This window comes from Hetaerina americana, unplaced genomic scaffold, assembly GCF_022747635.1.
Source record: "Hetaerina americana unplaced genomic scaffold, ioHetAmer1.1.p SCAF_2, whole genome shotgun sequence".
Taxonomy (NCBI): Eukaryota; Metazoa; Arthropoda; class Insecta; order Odonata; family Calopterygidae; genus Hetaerina; species Hetaerina americana.
Genome location: NW_027286763.1, coordinates 49611546 through 49631774, shown reverse-complemented (window position 1 = coordinate 49631774; position 20229 = coordinate 49611546). Strand labels below are relative to the sequence as shown.

Sequence of the window (20229 nt, the reverse complement as noted above, 5' to 3'; positions counted from 1 at the left end):
TATTTTTTTTTATCAAACAATCCAAAAGTTGGTTCAGTTGATGAGGGCAGACTTCCCAAATTCAAAGCCCAGTATGAAATGAGTACTCCTTTCCATATGCCACTTGTTATTTCCCGGGAAGAATTGGTTCCTGAAAAATCACATAGCATAGGCGAAGCTGGTATCCAGAGGTATGATCCAGAATGGAGTCTCCATTGTATTCAAACTAATCAAATTTATCTCAAGGGTATTCATTACATTATTATCAGAAACATTTTCCCCAGTTTGGTATTCATTAAATGGAAAGGTCCATCAGTTATAATGTGTCTTGCATTGCTGCATTCCTACGTCATTATTTTGGTGACATCCCATATTGGAGATTGACAATAAATGAATGTAGGTATACATTTCAAAAGGTTTTTTCAAAGTTATCATCAGTTATCAATCAGGATTGATAGGTAGCAGCTATCCTATTTCTTAATTCACTTGTAGCTTTTGCACAGACATTTTCCATTCACTTCTTCTTGTAGTTCATCCTATTCCTCAACGGGTCTTCTCCTCGATGTTTCTTTCCAATATGATCTTCAGTTAACTATTATGCCTCAGGATGCCCTATCAATTTTCTTCTTCTAGTAAACATCCTCAATAATCTTCTTTCTTCAATTGTTCTTTGAAGTCAGACAATCATTTGACACAATGGTCCACCGATTTTATTTTCATAATTCTTCCATGGTGTCATATTTCCATTAACTGTCTCCCAAGTCTCACACCTATAGAAAAGCAAACTGCATAAATAATTAATGAGGTGCTGATTAAAATTAACTTCAAGAACCAATATTTTTCACATTCAACAGTGTGTAAGCTCTTCAGAGTCATACTTGTATTAAAGTCAATTCATACTTTCCCAATGCATATCAAGAAATGCTTGATTGCCACAAGAGTTAATTGGAATATGAACTTTGCGACTGAACATTTTGCAGTTTAGAAACAGTTCATGGAGTATAAACTAATTTGGAAATTCTCCCCAAATGGCATGTTAAATATATCATTAATATAAATAAAATAATCACACATATATGTTAAATATATAATTCAAATTAAAATTGGGTGAGATTTAAATGAATAAACTTAATAAAAATTTTTCATTCAGTGTTGGAACAAGCTTTTGTTGAGCAGAAGGCCACTCAAGTCACTAAAATTTGAGCAGGTATTAAGATGACTGAGAAAAGGCACTGCAGACAGGAGTTTGCTAATATTGTCTCAGGTAAACTGATATGAATATTTCATTTTTTATTCTGGCTTGAAATAAAAGGAAATTATTACAGATATGCCCCAAAAATTAGTAATAGGATTTTCTCCCACAAATGCAGATGGCTAGAGTGGGGTAATTTGTGATAGGAAAGGTGGTGGTAGGTCTTGGGAAAACAACATGACCAGCGTCAGCTGTCTGCAGGCCATTAAAGTGTGTGGATTGCTGCTAGACTGGACTCCTGTTAGAAAACACTTCATGAATTCACAATGCCACATTCCATTGAGCAACAATACACAATAAAATTTTGTGTTAAGCTCAGCAAATCAGTTTCAGAGGCCATGACCATGGTTAAGCAATGTCTCAAGGAATGGTTTTCTGCTGGCTCAAGATGTTCTGGGGAGGTTCATGACAATGAATGCCCTGGATGCCAGTCAACTGCACAGTTGACTGAAAATGTGCAAAAAGTGAGAGATATTCTCAATTCTGATGGCTGGAAGAGAGTCAGAATGTTAGCAAAAGAGTGCAGTATTCCGAAAACCACAGGGCATCGTACTCTTACAGAAGATTTAGGCATGAGAAAGGAGTGTGACAAGATGGTCCCCAAGGTGCTGTCAGAGAATCAGAAGGCTGCTCTCATGTGACAATCTCAATGGTCTTAGATATTGCCCTACAGCCCCAATGTGGCACCGCTGGATTTATTTTTGTCTTCAAGAATAAAAAGGAACTTGAAAGGCAGCCATTCTGGAACACTGGATGTCAAAGAGGTCGTGACGAGGTACCTGAATGAGGTCCCTGTCGTTGCCTTCCAGGGAGCAAGCTGCGACTGACAGACGCACTGGCATCGGTGTGCTGATCCAAAAAGGTGCTATTTTGAAGAATTTTAGTAATTTACACTTTGATCTAAGAAAAATTTATTTCCAGGATTTATTCTACTTAATTTTGGGACAGACCATGCATACAAGCATGAATGAAAGCATGAACACATGGAAATAACTCAAATCAGATAACAAATGAAAAACTGACGCGTTCATTTCTTCATGGGTCATTTTCACACAATCAATTTTTTAAGTCATTAATGGATATCAGTCAGTAATAAAACATTTGGAGAACAAAGTTACCAAGCATTCTGTACTGACAGCTATGTCACTCTTACCAGTCAGTTTTGGCACCTCTATATCCAAATACCATAACTGAAACGAAAATCTAGTCATTACTCAAACTTACCATCACATTCTAAAAACAAGTTACTATCTCATCTGAAGGAAATTCCATGATATTCAGCATAAAGCTCTTTGAACTCTACCACTAGGAAGTATATGCATTGGACACACAAACACACACCAAGAATGGCAATTACATAATAATTATCTTGCAAAATAGTGTTTTAATTTCGGAATTTGAATTTTATACATTGCAATACATCTCATGTTTATTTTCCATGTTGTATGCTCTTTACATGTGCTCCATCTCTTTTTTTGCAAGTGAAGCAACTCCACACACATATATCACCATTTAGGATCATTTTTTTAATAGTTAAAGAAAAGCAGAGGAGAAAATAATGCAAAACCAGATCCACTAAGTCTTGGTTTAGCCAATTACATGAAATTGATGCTTAGAAACTTAAATGTTTGGCAAAGGGCCACAAACAAACTGTACCTACCTAGGCACTCTGAAAAATAAAAATGCACATAAAAAATAAAATACAATATCTAATTTTTTTGACAATAGCCAACAGAGCAAATCTAGATGCTATGATAAACTCCTGAAGCTTAAGAGCATGAACAGTTAAAGCAGCCTTTAGTACATCCCATCAGAGACAATAACACTTCAGTACCTTCCATATCATTTTATAGACAATACATATATGTACATATAAACTTTCAAAAATCTTCAATTGCAAGTCAAAAATTTGCACATACACTCATTCTCACATAATGGCTTGTAAGGAAATAAAATTTTCATTTTACGCAATATATATTGTGAAGCCACAAACATTTTCAAAACAAACTAGTTTTTAGTTGGTTACGGATACTTAAAAAGAAACGTATCCTTTAGGCTAAAGAATTTCACATAATTAAATGGCCAAAAGTATTACAGCACTCACAGGAATTGAATCCTCAAGTGGATGAGTGCCAGGTTATAATAATACCTAATGGTCAAGTAACAATGCCTTGTTTTTAATATGCTCTTGTTACCCCTATGAATATGCATACCTCTCCCCATTGTGCAATTTTGAGCGTACCACATAATGCCCCATCAGAGATTATCATATGTAACAAGACATGCAATTAGCATTAGTAAAATAAGTATCCATTCATGTAAGGAGTTGATACACAGCATTCCCTAACAAACTAATATTTTCAAACACTCTTAACTGCAAAACCGAAGTTGGACAATAATATGTGGAAATATATCACCTTTAATCATATAATGCATTAGATTTAATCATATCGTGAGAATTAAGAAAATTACATTCAGATACCATGCGATCAATAAGCATTTAATTCCATCATGAAACACTGCATGAAGCTACTGATGTTAGGAAATGCTGCATGAAAAATCACAGATATTTTTCAAGTAGTCTAGTGACTAACAAGCCCTTAAATGACCTACTTTATGGGCAAAATAGCATTGCTCATGGAAACAATATTAGGCCCATTGTTGTAAAACTGGATTTTTTCAATTATACTATGTGAAGGATATAATATAAGGGTCTAAAATAGTATATCCAACACTGATAAAAGCTGCAAGACTGACTGAATATTATTCCTCTTCTAAGAGTTCCTGATAATTAGGTATGTAGAAGTTCTAATGTTTTGTGACTATGTAAATTCAAGACCTTATCAAGATTAAAATCACAACTATTATTTAATATTTAAAGAAATTCATGTTTAGAAAATTCCAGAAGATAACTATAAAAACTGAACTCATTTGAGATGAGAACAAATAAAATTTAAGTGATATAACTTGATTTGACCTTATAACTAGTAAAAACAGACCATTCTTTGGAGTGAAGAAAACTGATTACTTTGATTTTCTCCTTCATTATAATTACAACTTTCTACTCTTAAATAAGAATACTTCTGTTTACAATAAGGAAACAACATTTAATTTATCCACTAAAAATTAATAGACCGCCTGCAACTGAAGTCAATTAAATTAATGTTCAATAAATGAAGATAGTACTAAATTTTGACGATGCGCAAATAACTACAGCCAAATAGGACACACTATTTCCTTTGAAAACACATTTAATAAACATATTAATTGATTAACATAAATCAAAAACCGACTATGCTAAGTTCAAATAAATATTAATAATATTGTACACACATGGAAGTATTTCAATTAGCATTTCCAGAAGTTTTCATGAAGAACAGACAAATATTTTGTACAAATAAAAATTTTCAAATGTGAATAAATATGATTTAATACTGTTTAAATCCTTGAATTAAATGTATATGAAGGCATAAATCTGCCAAAGATACGATTTGTCATCAGTGAAATTATTTATGAATTATGCATTTGCTGAGAATATCTGTTGCACTGTTTGCTCACTTTAAAGCTTATACTTAAGTGCCAGTATACAGATAAAATTCCCCTAAAAAAGTTTGAAGCTCTAATATAATCCTCACTACTTTTGACGGCTATTGCGGAAACATCATTAAAAAATGAGAAACAAACAGAATATATAATGTTACATATTTATGCAAACATAAAAAAATAAGAAGTTTCCAATATTAAAACTTTTTTACAGAAAAAATATGAGGTGAAGGCAAAAAAATGTTATTCTTCATCTAGTCTTACACCCACATTTCCTGAATTTCAGTTAGGTGATTTAACCAATAACTGAAAATAAACTCCAAATTCATCAATAAGTTTCATATATTCAAAGGAACTGGATCTATTTCTTAACTATGTGAAATACACTTAAATGTGATTAATGTGTAAAAATAAAATTAGGGTACAATTTGGCAAGAGGCACCATCACCATTATTAAATCTACCAAAAATAATGTTAGCTCTTTAGCTTATAATACTTGGTTTACACAGAAATGTATTATTTTTGTACATGCTCCGTCTATTTTATCGTTGACCTTAAGAATATGTAACAGTAAACATTTTGATGATATACACTTATTTGGTAATTCCCAATTATGAGGCAAACAACACATGGTCTTGTGAAATTCTAACTGACTTTCTGTATTGGGTCAACTTATTTGAAAAGATTACAGGTCATTTTGTTTGATTATGAGAAATTCTCCTCTCATCCCCTTATCCAAATGATAAAATATTATATTATACATATTGTGGAAGACAGTTGGGCATACATATAGTTGAACTATGTGGACACACTAGCATCAGAGGAATCATAATAATTAAAATAACTGCATTAGAGCAATAAATTACATTGATATCCTGAACATTCAGCATATAAAAATCATTTATAATGACTTTTTTCATTGGTATACACACATACTTAGCAGCTTTCAAATGGTGAGCATGGGGTATGTTTCTTCAGATGCCACAGTTTTCCCTGCAGAAACATCCCCACATATTATTTAACCACTTAATGTCCTATATTTGATTGTACTGTACATGTAAAAACTCATAAAGGCTGAACCATTATAGGTTATTACAAATAATTCCTTGGTTTTCTTAGTAAACAGCATAGATAATTACAATATGCATATGCTGCACATACTTCCATTTTATTATTCATAGCAGAAAATAGTTTTTAAGTGCACAAATAAGTAATTCACAACTTACATTTCAGTAAAGGTACCGCGCTATTATTGAAATACCCTAAATTATTATAATATCAGTAGACTATTATGTTTCCTTCTATTGAGGCAAAATTAAGTACCTGTGTATCAGAATTTTTTAATGCTCTTAACCGGATTTTTTTTAAAGAGATACTTTCTTTATAAAATTATGGTAAATAGATATTAAGTTAAACATGCTTAATGAACCATATGGCACAATCATGTACCTTTTGGTGTCATCAATTTTAAAGGTTACTATTAAAATATTTTACCATCTTAAGAAAGCCTAATTTGGCTACTAAAATCATTGAATAGGTATCTTAACTACCTGATATAAATTATATTAAAAACAGAAAACAAGCCTTAAATATCAACATATGAGCATAAAACTCTCAAACATTTAATATCAAATTTGCCTTATCTCAGAATTTAATGATCTAATAAAAGATATACGAGAACAACCTGCAATCAGTAAAAGATATAAATACACAGAGCACATGATAAATTAAAAGTGCAGAAATATCCCTCAAGTGAATCCTGGTGATTAAGTAAGTACAGAAAAACTACATTAATGTATCACAATTCTTACTACTATTACATAACACATCATGTAATGTAATAATTCATCATTCATTATGTTACAGTAACATTTGGGCCATGATGTGATCAATGAACCATAAATGTTACATAAGCATATATTAATGGGTTCACAGGTAACTCAGAACAATACTACTATTTTGTCACAGGGAACAAATATACTCCCTGCATTGAAGATACTGATAATAATAAAATAGCTACATGCCCCAAATTTGCTATTTTTGTGGCCAATGGTAACGCCATGATGCTGGCTAATGATACCGTATGATTTGAATTATTTTTCTCTTTAATTAACATAAGAAAATTCTGAGAAAATACTGTTTTTTTAGATAAATGACTGCTGCTGCATCTGAAACAATATTTCCATAAATATGTATATGTGTTAAATTCAGATAAATGCATTAAATAGTGTAATTTAATGCATTCAATAAAAAATAACCCTGTTTACTGGTGGTGCCTTATTGTACATATATTTCAACGAATGCACTGACCAGGCGTTTACTGCACTGCCTGCTATACCATGAGTAAGGAAATATCCAAATTTATAATGAATTTTCACTATAATCTACATGCCTAATTTGAAAGTCGAAAACTCAACTATGGGAGTTTGCTCATAATAAGGCAGTTTAAAATCAGAATATTTATAACATATGATTACAATTGAAGAAGCTTGTTATCTGTTCCATTAACTACAGAAGTTTTTGTTTCAAGACATTATCATTTTAAGATAAAATAGTGAATGCCTCCCTCCAATATTAAAATTATATATAAGAGTAAGAGCATTAAAATTAACTGAAATGCATAATTGTGAATAACCTTTCAACAAGCAATAGTGCATATACTGCTAATAAATGCTTATTTTCAAGAGTGAAATCACTCCTGAAACTTATTTATGGTGGCTCTATTTACCTTATAATGTTGCAAAGCAAGATACATTTCTCGGGGAGCAAATAGTGAACAAAGACAAACTGATAAAGATGAGGCATATCAATGTTAAATTGAAGATTTCAATTAAAAGATATATTAAGTACACCCACAGTGCACAGAACACATTAACCAATACACACATGTATAGAATTTTATAATAAAACAATATTCTTCCAAGAAACATTAAAGCTCCAATCAAGTAGTCAGTGCAATTCAAGACTGAAATACAACAATTTTTCACATCACTTTTGACAATAAGTGGGAGTAAAAAAGTAGAGACAGAGAAACACATTATACAAAAGCTCTTTTTGCTCAAAACCTACAAATTATTCAGAAAAATATTTGTCTTTATGATCTATGACAGCAGGTACATATTGTATAAAAAACTAAATAGCTGCATTAGGAAGATCATAAATATACACCTCATTTGTTAAATTCACAACATGTACTAAGTATCGAATATATTTGCACTTCTTTAATCACATGATAGGAGCACCATGATTGTAATACATGCTTATAAGTTTATCCACATCAAACAGAAGAAATAGAGACTCTGTTAGGTAACTTTACGTCAGAAATGATATGGTAGATGATGGGTTGCATACTACCGCAAACAGCATTCTAAAAATATCTTTTTTCTTTCATTAATCACTACCCATGTGTTAACTAGCTCTAATAAAGCTTTGGCAAAAAATTAAAAATATATTTGACTATTTTGCTTCTGAGTAGCATTTAGAGGCCACTGATAATGCTGACATATGGATTACAGAACTCTGTATATGAACTTCCGTAACACCAATATGCTTAATTCTTCTCTATTCATTACGACTTCCTGAAAATAAAATAAAATAAGTATTATGCAAAATATAATGTACCTACTAGGTGCAGCAACATAACTTCTTTTTTTTTAAGCAAATTGCATTTGAAAAAAGGAAGTTACATTGCTGCACCCTGTATAAGCACACACTATGCCAATTATGCTAGTATTTTAGTAATGACAAGTTTTATCAAGTGAGGAAAAAGCATTAAAAAGTGCAGGGCTTAAATAATTCTGATTGCAAATCAAAGTCCAGCAGTACTTTGTTCGAAAACAATTAAGATGAGGACTATCAACAAATTATGGCTCAAAAACACATTGTGTTTGGAAAATTCTTTCCCTCCTCTAACTTCTATGCCCTTCAACATATATTTCTATCTCATAGTTGGCATTTGCCATCATCCTGTCCTCTCATTTCAAACATATTTCATTCCAAGGAGTTAACTTCTCCAGTTTATACCCATTTCAGACTTGACTCCTCTATTTCACTTTACAATTTCTTCGTGAGTGCTCTCTCCTTAACCTCTTAATTTTTTTTATTTCTAAGCCATTCAAATCATGTCACTCAAAAATCTCATATCCAGACCCTGTATCCTCCTCTTTTCTTTCTTTCTCTTTGGCCATGTTTTTGTACCATTTGGCCCAAATAGGAATGAACTATTCCTCATGAATTAGTATCTTACACTTCAACTGACCATAATTATTTTATATCAGATTTTTGGTTTGATTGCTCAGTCAAGCTATGCTCTTTATCAATTATTCACTTCTCTGATATCAAGCTCCAAACGAATCAATCAAAATAAAAACTTTTGAAACATTTTTCCACACCCAACCTCAAATTTACTTCAACTTTAATTTGCACTTGACTTAAACCAACATGCTTTTTCACTGGTCCCAGACCAAAAGATATATTTCAGATTTCAATATAAATTGATTTTTCATTGCGCACTTGGCTACAGATTGCATCAAAAAATGGCTAATGGGTAAATTAAAGAATTCTAAAACACAAAACTTTTGAAAAAATTACCTCCTACAAATGATTATGTGAGCACATATAGATTTTTCATAAGGGAATGTACACCTCCGGTGCCCTGACTCTTTTACTGCCAGCACGCTGCCCTGCTACTAAATGATATCTACCAATTAATTATGCTGAATAACAATAGCAACCACAATGAAATGCAGACAAATGAAATCCCAAATACAACGTGAAAGATAACCCAAAAATCTTAATGATTCCTCCTTAATTGCTCCTAAGACTCATCTAATAACAAATACATAAGCATATGAAATTACATAATAAAACATAAATTATAAATTGGAGATAAATGATTTCTTCAAAAATTACTAACTTTTTACAGCATATTAGTAAGAGATTAAAACAAAATTGAACCCCATATCGTTAGATATATTCCATCATTTCCCATAATCTAGAGTAGGTGCTGCCAGTGAAATAAGAACCAGCTACTGGGAATGTAATCCCATTAGCACTAGCAAAATTGACTTCATATGGTCGAGAGAAGCACCTGAGAAAGAAAGCCTTGCTTTTTATACTTAACAAATCCAATAAACTTCCGCACTGCCTCTTTTGTTTATGAGACATTTTCTCCTTAGTCGGCGGACTGAATTCCCTTGTATTGAGGAATGATTTTCTATGGACAGAATGGTAAATGATCTGCTAACTTTCAATGCTCAAGTTCATCTCACCAGCATCCATACTTTGCTATTTTCAGCCCAAGTGCAGCACACTCCTGTACTTAAAGCAAATGACAGTTTGAGTGGCAGAGAATAATAGTACTACCTAATGTGAGGAGTTTGCCATGATGTATAAAAGAGCCCTTTACCAGGTATACTAATTTTGACTATGGAGGTAGAATACATGTATATCCGTATACAAGTATGATAAGCAGATTAAAAAAACATTTTTTTTGGAAGGATGATAAAAAGAGGATTATTTAAAGTATGTTCCTTTGCTAGTCCAACATTTTTCCCATCTTTCGGAAAATTTGTGGATACCATGCCTGTTAGAATCTTTCTCTTTTGTCAGGAACCCTTCATTGAGCCATTTTTTCACATCTTCCTACGAACCAAAGCGCTGTTTAGCAAGTGCGTGACCCATTAATGCAAACAAGTGGTAATCAGATGGAGCCAAGTATGGTGAGTAAGCAGCATGGGGTAGAACTTCCCAGCTGGGTCTTCCGATGTGTCGCAATCCGGTTCTGTCATATGTGATGGAGCATTGCCATGAAGAAAAATGACCATATGTTGCCTCCTTTGGTACTCTGGTCTTTTTTCACGCAGTGAACCATTCAAATCGAGCAATTGTTGCTGGTGGCATTCAGCTTTAACTGTTACACTAGGTTTTAACAGCTCATAATAGACCACAACCTCCAAGTCCAAACCAAACACAGAGCATGGTCTTTCAGCCATAGAGATTGGGTCGATGTGGATAGCGCACCTGAGTCTACCCATGATTTTTTGTACTAGGGTTTCTCAAAATAAATCCACTTTTCATCCCCAGCAGTGATACGATGCAAAATGACTTCCTTTTGTACCGTGTGAGCAAAATTTTACAAGCATTTTTACACCTCTCCATCTGCACGTTGTTCAACTCATGTGGTACCCATTTGCCAGTCTTTTGAATCTTTCCCATCTCTCGTAGGCAATTGGAAACAGCTTGCTGAATAATGCTCAATTGCTCTGAGAGTTGATTTTGTTTGTGAATCATCTCCGTCCAACAATGCTTGTAATTCCACATCTTCGTACCTTTTTGGCAGTTTTCCGTGTTCCTTGTCTGCAGCATCGAAATCACCACTTTTGAAATGTTGAACCCTACTGTTCACAGATATCTTGTGATGGAGCATGTTCACCATAAGCTTCTTGAAGTAATGGGTACGATTCAGTAGCAGTTTTTTTCAAATGAAAACAAAAAATTAATGCTGTCTGCAAATGCTCTTCGTTTGGTACAAATTTTGACATTTTGAACACAGCAACACAACTATGCAAACACTATTTTAATTAATCACTTGTGCGCCTATGGCACTTGTTGATGGCACAACAAAATGGCATTAGTATCAAATCATTATACCACAAACGGCATTGGTGCACCATCTGTTGTCAAAAATCCGCATTTCATACTTGTACACCTGGTACTTAGTAATATTGCACGCGATTTCAATATCTTTGAGTGACAATATTATAAACCATGAAGACGTTAAGGTCAATGAAAGTAATGACAATAATGCATATATTTAACTAGATTTTGTACATCACACTAAATCACAAAATATGGGAATAATTGCAGTGCTTAAATTATTTTTTACTGGCATTATATTTAGGAAAAATGGTAAGAAAACAAGTCAAATCTAATAAAAAATTACTATTATATTTGAGCATTAAATAGCACTGAGTGATCACTGAACTTCAGCAAAAATTCAAGAAAGCTAATTTATTGAATGAATTTTTTGTTAAATGAAGATCTGCCGTGTATCATGTGATATAAAGTGGGTCCTCACCTGATGCCTACAGTGGATTAACATGATTTTTTTATCTTATAAGTTTTTTGGGTTTGTCATAGCCATAGTCTTCAAACAATCAGCCTTAAACACTTACTCAAAAGGGTACCTTTATACCAATGTATATAGCGAGGACTAAATTGCCCAATCAAGTTGAAATGTAGGACAACCTTCATATAGACTGCAGAGGACAGTTGAGCTTACCGTAGAGTTGGAACTGGCAAGCGACTAGTAGTAGAATTAATAGCTCCACCAACACTGAGAGGCCTTTGCGAGGTACGGCGACCTCCGCTGCCCATCATAATCGATCCATCCGCAGACTTTCTCCTCCAGCTTGGCGTGTCCTCCAGACTCTCCTTCTTTGGGGTCCACCTTCTGCCCACATTCTCTGTCGAAGCATCTTCGTTAGGTAGGTTGCTCCCAATACTGTGCCTCTGTCTACCTCTTACTCCCCTATACGCACACACAGACACACACAAAAAGAAAATAACCTTATTATTTAACCCAAGAAACTAAAAAATACACAAAAAACAGGATATTGCTTTTGTTTTGAAGCGATTTCTGCCAATTTTCACTGATAAATTTCTAAAGCCACTAATTCTAGAATGTAAAAAAAAAACATCCATGAATTTCATCATATTTTTACTGTCAACTTGAGTAAATCTGAAGCTATCCTCAGGATGTGCCTAAATGTTGTTTGTTCAGAGCAAACTTATTACCCAATGTGGAATATTAGTAATTAACTTTCCCAACACACTTTCTTTTGCAATTGTTGTGTTAGTTTCATATCTTCAATAAAAATTTGGGGCTGACACACAAAATTTTCAATTTCCCAGAGTTAATGCACCCGACCCGTGCCCAATACTTTTCTCAAGTACCATATTTGCTGGTATACAGGGTGCGGCGCTTAAATCTGGACAATTTTCAATTTGAATTTCCTGCCATTTGGTAGTTCCACTGGAGGTCGCGATTGGAGTTCTTGAAAGCTATAGGCATCTAGTAAACAGTAATAGCCTCAAAATGGCCGAGATGTTACAACACTTGTGAAGTACAATCGAAGAACCGCTATTAGCAAAAGTGTTCGCACGGGGTGTTATATTTCATAATAGTTTGTTTCTTCTGGTACTCCAGATCAACTGTTTACGATATTATGGCTAAGTATAATGCTTTGGAGAAGTCTGGGGAAGGTCTCGCTAACCCGGCAAAGTAATCTGATTTGAGTAAACGCGTGTTTGCCCAGATTTAAGCCCAGTACCCTGTATGAGGTACATAGTAATTTAGGATTCTCCCTAATTTTGGAGGAAAATTGCAGAATAAATAAAATACCCTTCAAACTGCTACCAATATCATTTACTATAAGCTCCAGGAGCAAATTTTCACTGACGAATGCAAATATGGCAACATTGTATAAACTGGGAGGTCATATTAAAATCAGCCACAGCCCCACTGAATCATTTAGCATTCAAAATTACGATAATGGCTTCACCTAAATTAATAATAATCATTATTTTCCATCTGCTTCAAGTGAGAATGGATAAGTGATATACACTCCCAAAAAATGTGACACACAAAGACAAAACATTTTATTCAAAATTACTAAGTACTTCATTCAGAGATAAACATTATTTTATTTCTTAATAGTTGATATTTTGTTATCAACCCAAACTTACTATCATTACTATTCCACGTCAATTATCAATACTCAGTACACTAAGAAAAGAGGACCAATAGAGATTAATTGCAGTGATAACATCTTTATCATTTATTTTTATATTTACCATTGACTATCTTATAGACATACATGGAAGAGTTGCCCTCAAGGAATGGAAATCATGGAAAAGAAATTTACCAATCATTTCAATCTAGAGACTGCCTAGAACTTCATAAATGAATGGTAACTTTTTTAGGGTATAGAGTTTGGTGCTTCAACACCAAGTGTCCTCATGAACTTTGAAGTTGATCAATTAAAAAGAAATTATGAGAAAGAACACAACAAGGATCAGATTTTGGGAAAGCTGCAGTGCTAACAATTGTGATGACTGGTTAAATAGGAAACAAAAACGAACAGTTTAAATTATCTTGATACCCAATCCACCAGTTTGGAGTGCTTGCACTAAAAACTGGTGAATTTGTAAGTCTTAAATATAAATTAACCAGCTTCATTGGTGATCTTTTACTTTAAGTACAAATTCAAAAATTTATACTTAATATAAATGAATGAAAAATGTCAGTGAGCTATCTTCACAGCCAATGGTATATGCAACAGTTACAGCTAGAGGAAAAAGAGCTCATGTAAATTGTATTCTCACTTCCATACAAGGCATAAAAAAGTTGAAATGGAAAAATGAGAAAAAGAAAAATGTGCAAGACGAAATTAAAATAGTCCACATGGTAAATAAAATAGTGAACACTGTACTGTCAACGTATCATGGGTTTAACCAATGTCAATTGTCAGCCAATACCTCCAAAAGGAGGAAATTCATAAAAACAAGAGAGTTTACCAAACGTTAAACAACTGATTAAAAGCATTGCCGATATTGTGCATATAAGGTTTTTTGAACCCTTCAAAATAAAGTTAACAATGATAAAAAATATAAATTGAGGAAATACACAGTGCACTAACTGTTATTATGCAAATGCACTATGGATTTTATGTGGGAAATATGTATGTATTAAGGCTGAAATCGATAAAATTTAAAAAGATCCACAACTATGCTGAGTCCAAAGTTAAAAGCAACACAATATTAAATTAAATGTAAAAAAAATTCCTTTGGCTCATTATCTCAAGATAATCATTTGAACTAGGAGGCCGCAATATATTAAATATGGAAAGAATTTTGTTATTTTAGTCTTAAAAATGAGTTTTACAATAATTTGAGCAAAGTTAAAGACCATTTTCATGAGTCGCAGCCAAGCTGCCAAATGTAAACGTTCCTAAAATCCAATTTGAAAGATGGTGGAAATCAAATGCAAATTCACAATTTAAGGAACACAATCAGAGAAATCACACAGTCAGCAGCATAAACACCTTTAGGCAATCCAATCAAAGAATTATTGATATGCAATGATAAAAAAGATCATTCAACACTTACCCATTCACTCTTTTATCAGGACTTTCCACTGGATGACCTACTATCACATCGGTATCCATTCCACCAGGGGTATTCTGCTGTTTTTTCACCACAGGCAATGCTCTTACTAATAGTGATGAACCATTTGGTGTGTGCCGAATGCTTTGGATGCCCCCAGAGAATCCAGATGCACCCTGGAGTCTGGCTCCAGGACTGGAAGCTCTACTGGAACCAGGGCTGGAATGGGCACTGCCAGCTGAAGTCCGTCTAGGCACACGACCAGATGGCAGGGGAGGAATGTTCGACTTGAATAGAGAAGATGCGATTCTACGTCCTATTGGGCCACTAACTGTCGACCCACGCTGGAGACTTGGTTGCTGTTTTATCCCTCCACCTCGGTGTAGCTCTTCCTGTGACAGTGAGCGAGAGCTGTACCTTAAACCTCGGCAGGAGCCAGTTATACTTGTCCCCCCAGATCGTGGAAGAATGCAAGATTGGGGTCGCATTGAAGGTGAAGTGCCAGTTTGGGTTCCTCGTGGAGGCCTGTTGCTCCAAGCTGCAGATCTTGCATAGCGCTGTTTATTTAATTGAAGACTTTGCAGGTAAGATGTGGTAGTAGTACCTGAGAGTGAACCTGAATTAGAATAAAAGAGAGTAACAGCCACATTTCTATATTACAAATCATGATTTTATTTTTAACTTCTCAAATGAGAAAAAAAATTTAACCTCTCAAAAGTTATTTAACAACGTACATTTCTAAAAATTAAATAGAAACCACAATCAGCAATTTGTGACTGATTTTTCACAAATGTGAAAGAAATGGAAAAGGAAATTATTAAAAACTTTTAGCAATAATATTCAAGAGAACAAGAAGCCAGTACCTGAGGATTTGATATCATTATTAGTTCTGTCGAGGGCTGACTTGGAACCATCTGTGCATGACTGCAATCTTTTGTTCCCAGTATATCCTTTGTGTGGAGAATTATGACTAGCTTCACACTGGTGCACTCCAATGTCTTCCCCAGCATTCTGATGAACACATTTAAGATTATGAAACAGAAAAAAATTTTTTTAACATATGAATATGCATAAAAAATTAATTAGATGGAATCTTGGTTCATTATGAGGGTTTCAATTCGAGGACATTTCTTTCTTTGTGAAATGATCATGGAAAATTTCTTGAATATAAAAATTCTAAGCTGCCATCCTTGTTCAGATGAAAATATTTTAGCTGTCCATTTCTGATGGCATTAGCCCATGGGATCTTTAAATGATACTGGCTGTTCCTTGGCTCAAACCAGCAGAATTAACAAAGCACTCATATCCAAGGTAGGGATTGAACCCATGACCTTTTGGTTGAGGGATACATGCATACACATAAACTGCTTAAACTGGTCATCAACCAAACCCCTTAGTTGATAAATGTTCATCTATCAATATACACTAAACTCCAACTTCTTAAGAAAATTATTAAGCCTTTTTGTACAGAACACAAATGTTCTATATTCTATAAATTGTTAATAAAGAGGGGTAAAAATATTTTATTAAATTTACATAAAGAGTTGGAAACCATTTCAATTTAACATTAAAAGCGATGATTAAATGGCAAGAACTTCATCATCAAGCCAAACTATCTTGTTTTAATTTACTAACTTGGGATTTACTACTATTGTAAATCCAGGTATCTATTTTTGAAACAATAAATAAAAAAGCAGGTATGCACATTAAATAGCTACACGTAAAATTCACCTTAATAGGGAATATGTAAGGCTGAGATGGTGTTGGTAAATCAGAGCAGCTTGCCACAACCATTCTTGTCTTGTGAGCCCCTACAACTCCTTGCTTTTCAATTGCTGTACTACCAGGCTGTCCTATCATATTTCCTCTTTTAAGAGTTCCTAAAACATTGCCCCCAATTCTATACGAGGGTTGTAGGTGGGGCACTGAATGGCTGGATAGAGGGGAGCATTCTGAGTGTAAGGAGCTGGAAGGACATACTGAATTCACACCCACTATTAGCTGATAATCGTCCAAGGAATGTTGCTTCCGTGAAGAAAAGAGAAGATCTCGCAGAGGTATACGAGTGCTTACTGGCACAGGAGAAGCTCGGTTGCTCATTGTGGTCTGTATTCTCACACCAGCATCAATATAAAATTCATCAGTTGATGGGTCAACACTATCGGGTCCAATAGATGAACTGTAATAAACATGAAGAAAAACAATTAACCAGCTAAAAAAATCAACGAAGATAAAGAATAATGTGAATTAAAATGAATATTAACATGGGGAGACAACATGGAGTCCATTGTGAATTTTCTAACCACAAACTTTACTTTTCATGGCAGAAAAAAATTAAGACATGGGAGAAAAAATGTTTTCCGTGAAAAATCACAACAACAATGCTCAGTCACAATTTTAAATTATAAATATTTTGATTACACTACTCATATGAACAATATTTGAATACACTATTACATTACTCATTAATTACATCAAGAGTTGGAATTTCAGGATGAGAGACTTTGGCATCAACTTAGCTACCCCTATAAAAAAAACCAATCGTGTAAACCTGTAATAAACAATCAATACATACACAGTAGTTTGTGATATGCACTAGTTACTTCAGAAGTAAAAAATATATTAATACATTAAAGACTTCATGCAAGCAAATGAATGCAATTATTTGCTTGCATGATTATACCATTCTTAAACATGCACCATGCTACCATGCAGCACAGAGCTACATTCACTAAATGGGTTTTGAAATTCCTGCATATCCATATCATTGAAAAAAATGAAGTAATTGCCCGTAAACTTGGAAACAAAGCTCACTTGAGGGATCCACGTTCGGATCCCGGTCAAGACGAATGATTTTCACACTCTGAAATTGTTGCGTTGAAATGCACATTAGCGGATGACTCCATTAAAAGTTACTGTTGCGGCATCTCCCGCAGTTTGTTTGGAGCTCACAACTCTGGTTCAATGACTGCAATAAAATCTTGAAATGGGTTGAAAATTTGCCCAACGTCAAGTATTCTCAAAAAAGGCCTTGTCTTTTGAAAAAGAGGGCTAACAGAACAGAAAATACTTGACCACATGATGATTACATGCCATCAAAGATATATTGGGAGTGAAGTTATGTGGAAACCAACTTTGAAAAACACCACCTGATCCATGAACATTTCTCCTCTTCTACTACCCTCTTTACTTCTTTGCATCTTATTTGAAAAATTCTTTTAAAAGATTTCTATGGAATCTGAGTTTTTGAAATCCAGAAAAATACCCGACTTTTTCAGGCTTGTGGAAAAAACTTTCCAGAAATATTTATGAAATCATGAAAGTAGCACGGTCAAGATGTTTTCCAGAAAAGATTCCCCTCTAGCCTATCCATTTATGCTTTCATTACACACTAGCAGTTTCAGAGGAAAAATGAAGATTGCACTTTTAATGGCATGCATTTTAATTTGTGACACAACTTTTTGTTTTATCCCATATGCATTAATGAAGAGGAGGGCAAAAATTTCTAACTTAAATATTATTGAAATCAGTAATAGCCGCTAACTTTTACAGATGATGGTAAAAAATAGGTGCTGGGGATGCAACCAACTATAATAAATCTATATACATCACGAGGTTCATCATTTTTTTCAAGGTCACACAACTATTTTCAGCCAATTATAAAAATGCTACAATATATAAACATGAATCTTCCAAAACTGAATTTCATTACCAAGATGGAAGTTGCTGCACGATAGGAGTGTCATTCCATTGGATTGCTATCCATGTATAATGTATAATACCCTATCTTTCTAATCATGATTCAAAATAAAATATGTTACCAATTATGCGTGGTGACATTAATATTTACCTAAGGGAAAAATTGTATGAAAACTGAGTTGAAGTATCACATTCAATTTGAATTATAGCTAATAATTATATATTTATGAGCATGTTGATTGGTAGTAATTTTTAATTTCTGACCACAATTATTATGGAAAAAATTAGTTATAAAAACTAGATAAATTAGAAAAAGGCTTAATGGATCTGGAATTATATTATATGCAACAATTATATCTCTTATTAGACTAAAATAGTCCAATTGTTTGCTTACAAACACCTGCTCTACCTTCAAATAATCAATTAATTAAAATACTATTATTATTACTAAGTTAGGAGAACAAGTAGCAGAGAATACAGTCCTCAAACACTGATTGATAGCGACAGAAATTCTAAAATGAGCTGGCCTCTCTGAGGCTAGAGTCAGTTATCCCTCCAACTTAAATTCTTTTCTTCGTCAATACTAACAATTGAAGGGGCCACTGACCTCCCTTCTCCAGAACATGTAATGCAGACCAAAACCTCTTCCAAAATTTTTTACTACAGAATCTTAAGCAATACATTGAATGAATTCTTTAACACATACTTACACAGCGTAATTAGGTATTTTATTACCTTTGCAACGGTGCTTTCCTGTATGTTCTCTCCTTATGATATTTGGCTTTTGAAAAATAAAAAAAATGTTACATGTCTCTTTATCAGTGAATCAGATATATTTTACAAATCATTCTGAAGGAATCACAAAATATTTAACCAGAGGTTAGCTAGAGCAATGCATTTTTTACTTACTTTATATAAATTTATACTGATTAAGGTTTTAGTGCAATGATTTTCAATGAGTTGACTGCACAACCAAATTTATTTATGCAATTCAATTAAAGACTTCACTTTATAATCGAGTCTATGATGTCAACAATAGATGTTTTATTTGCAGAGAAACGCATAAAACAAAAAAAGTACAAAATATTTTTGGTGCCACAGAATTCAAGCAATTACCTCAGGTATGCCATGAGATTTAAAAGATTAAAAATCACTGCTTTGGAAGACTAACCATTAGGCCTAACAATAAAACAATTTCAGAGTGTAATAATCATTCGCCTAGACCAAGATCCAGATCCCTCGATGTCCAGCAGAGTGCTTTAGTCAGTTAAGCTATCAAGGTGTCTGTCCTCTTACACTCTGAGATTTTGGGGGGCTTTAACGGAACAAGATGCTGTGACAATCCCATTCAAGCCAAATACTTTTTACACTCTGATATTGTAGCATTGTATGCACATTAAGCAGATGAGTCCGTCACTGTTGTGGAATTTCCCGTAGTTTCTTGCACTATGTCATTAAGCCTAGCTTTGAGAGTTAAGCTAACATATTATTGACTTAAATGCAAAGATTACGTTCCATATAAAGTAAAGTATTATGCACTTCAATAAAAGTAACGATTACATGCTAAACTTAAATCAAATCATGTCTAC

At 33.8% G+C, this 20229-nt stretch overlaps 2 protein-coding genes across 6 annotated transcripts in view; one reads left to right on the top strand and one right to left on the bottom strand.

Moving 5' to 3' along the window:
• Window positions 1–1497: 1497 nt before the first annotated feature.
• On the top strand, window positions 1498–1872 carry LOC139688090 (protein GVQW3-like). Its single transcript, XM_071585514.1, has one exon. It carries the CDS (start codon window positions 1498–1500, stop codon window positions 1870–1872), a length of 375 nt encoding a protein of 124 aa, XP_071441615.1.
• Window positions 1873–2156: 284 nt separating this feature from the next.
• The window catches only part of LOC139687435 (serine/threonine-protein phosphatase 4 regulatory subunit 4-like), a 58268-nt gene continuing 40195 nt past the window's right edge, over window positions 2157–20229 (bottom strand). For 3 of the 5 annotated variants that reach the window (XM_071584575.1, XM_071584578.1, XM_071584577.1), the window contains 5 exons: window positions 16673–17120; window positions 15805–15952; window positions 14945–15557; window positions 12057–12305; window positions 2157–8352 (listed from right to left, as the gene is read on the bottom strand). In XM_071584575.1, the coding sequence (XP_071440676.1) occupies window positions 8343–8352; window positions 12057–12305; window positions 14945–15557; window positions 15805–15952; window positions 16673–17120 (1468 nt within the window). In that variant the 3' untranslated portion in view covers window positions 2157–8342. The remainder of the gene's footprint in view (window positions 8353–12056; window positions 12306–14944; window positions 15558–15804; window positions 15953–16672; window positions 17121–20229) is intronic. The other 2 variants (XM_071584576.1, XM_071584579.1) reach the window with 2 other exon arrangements.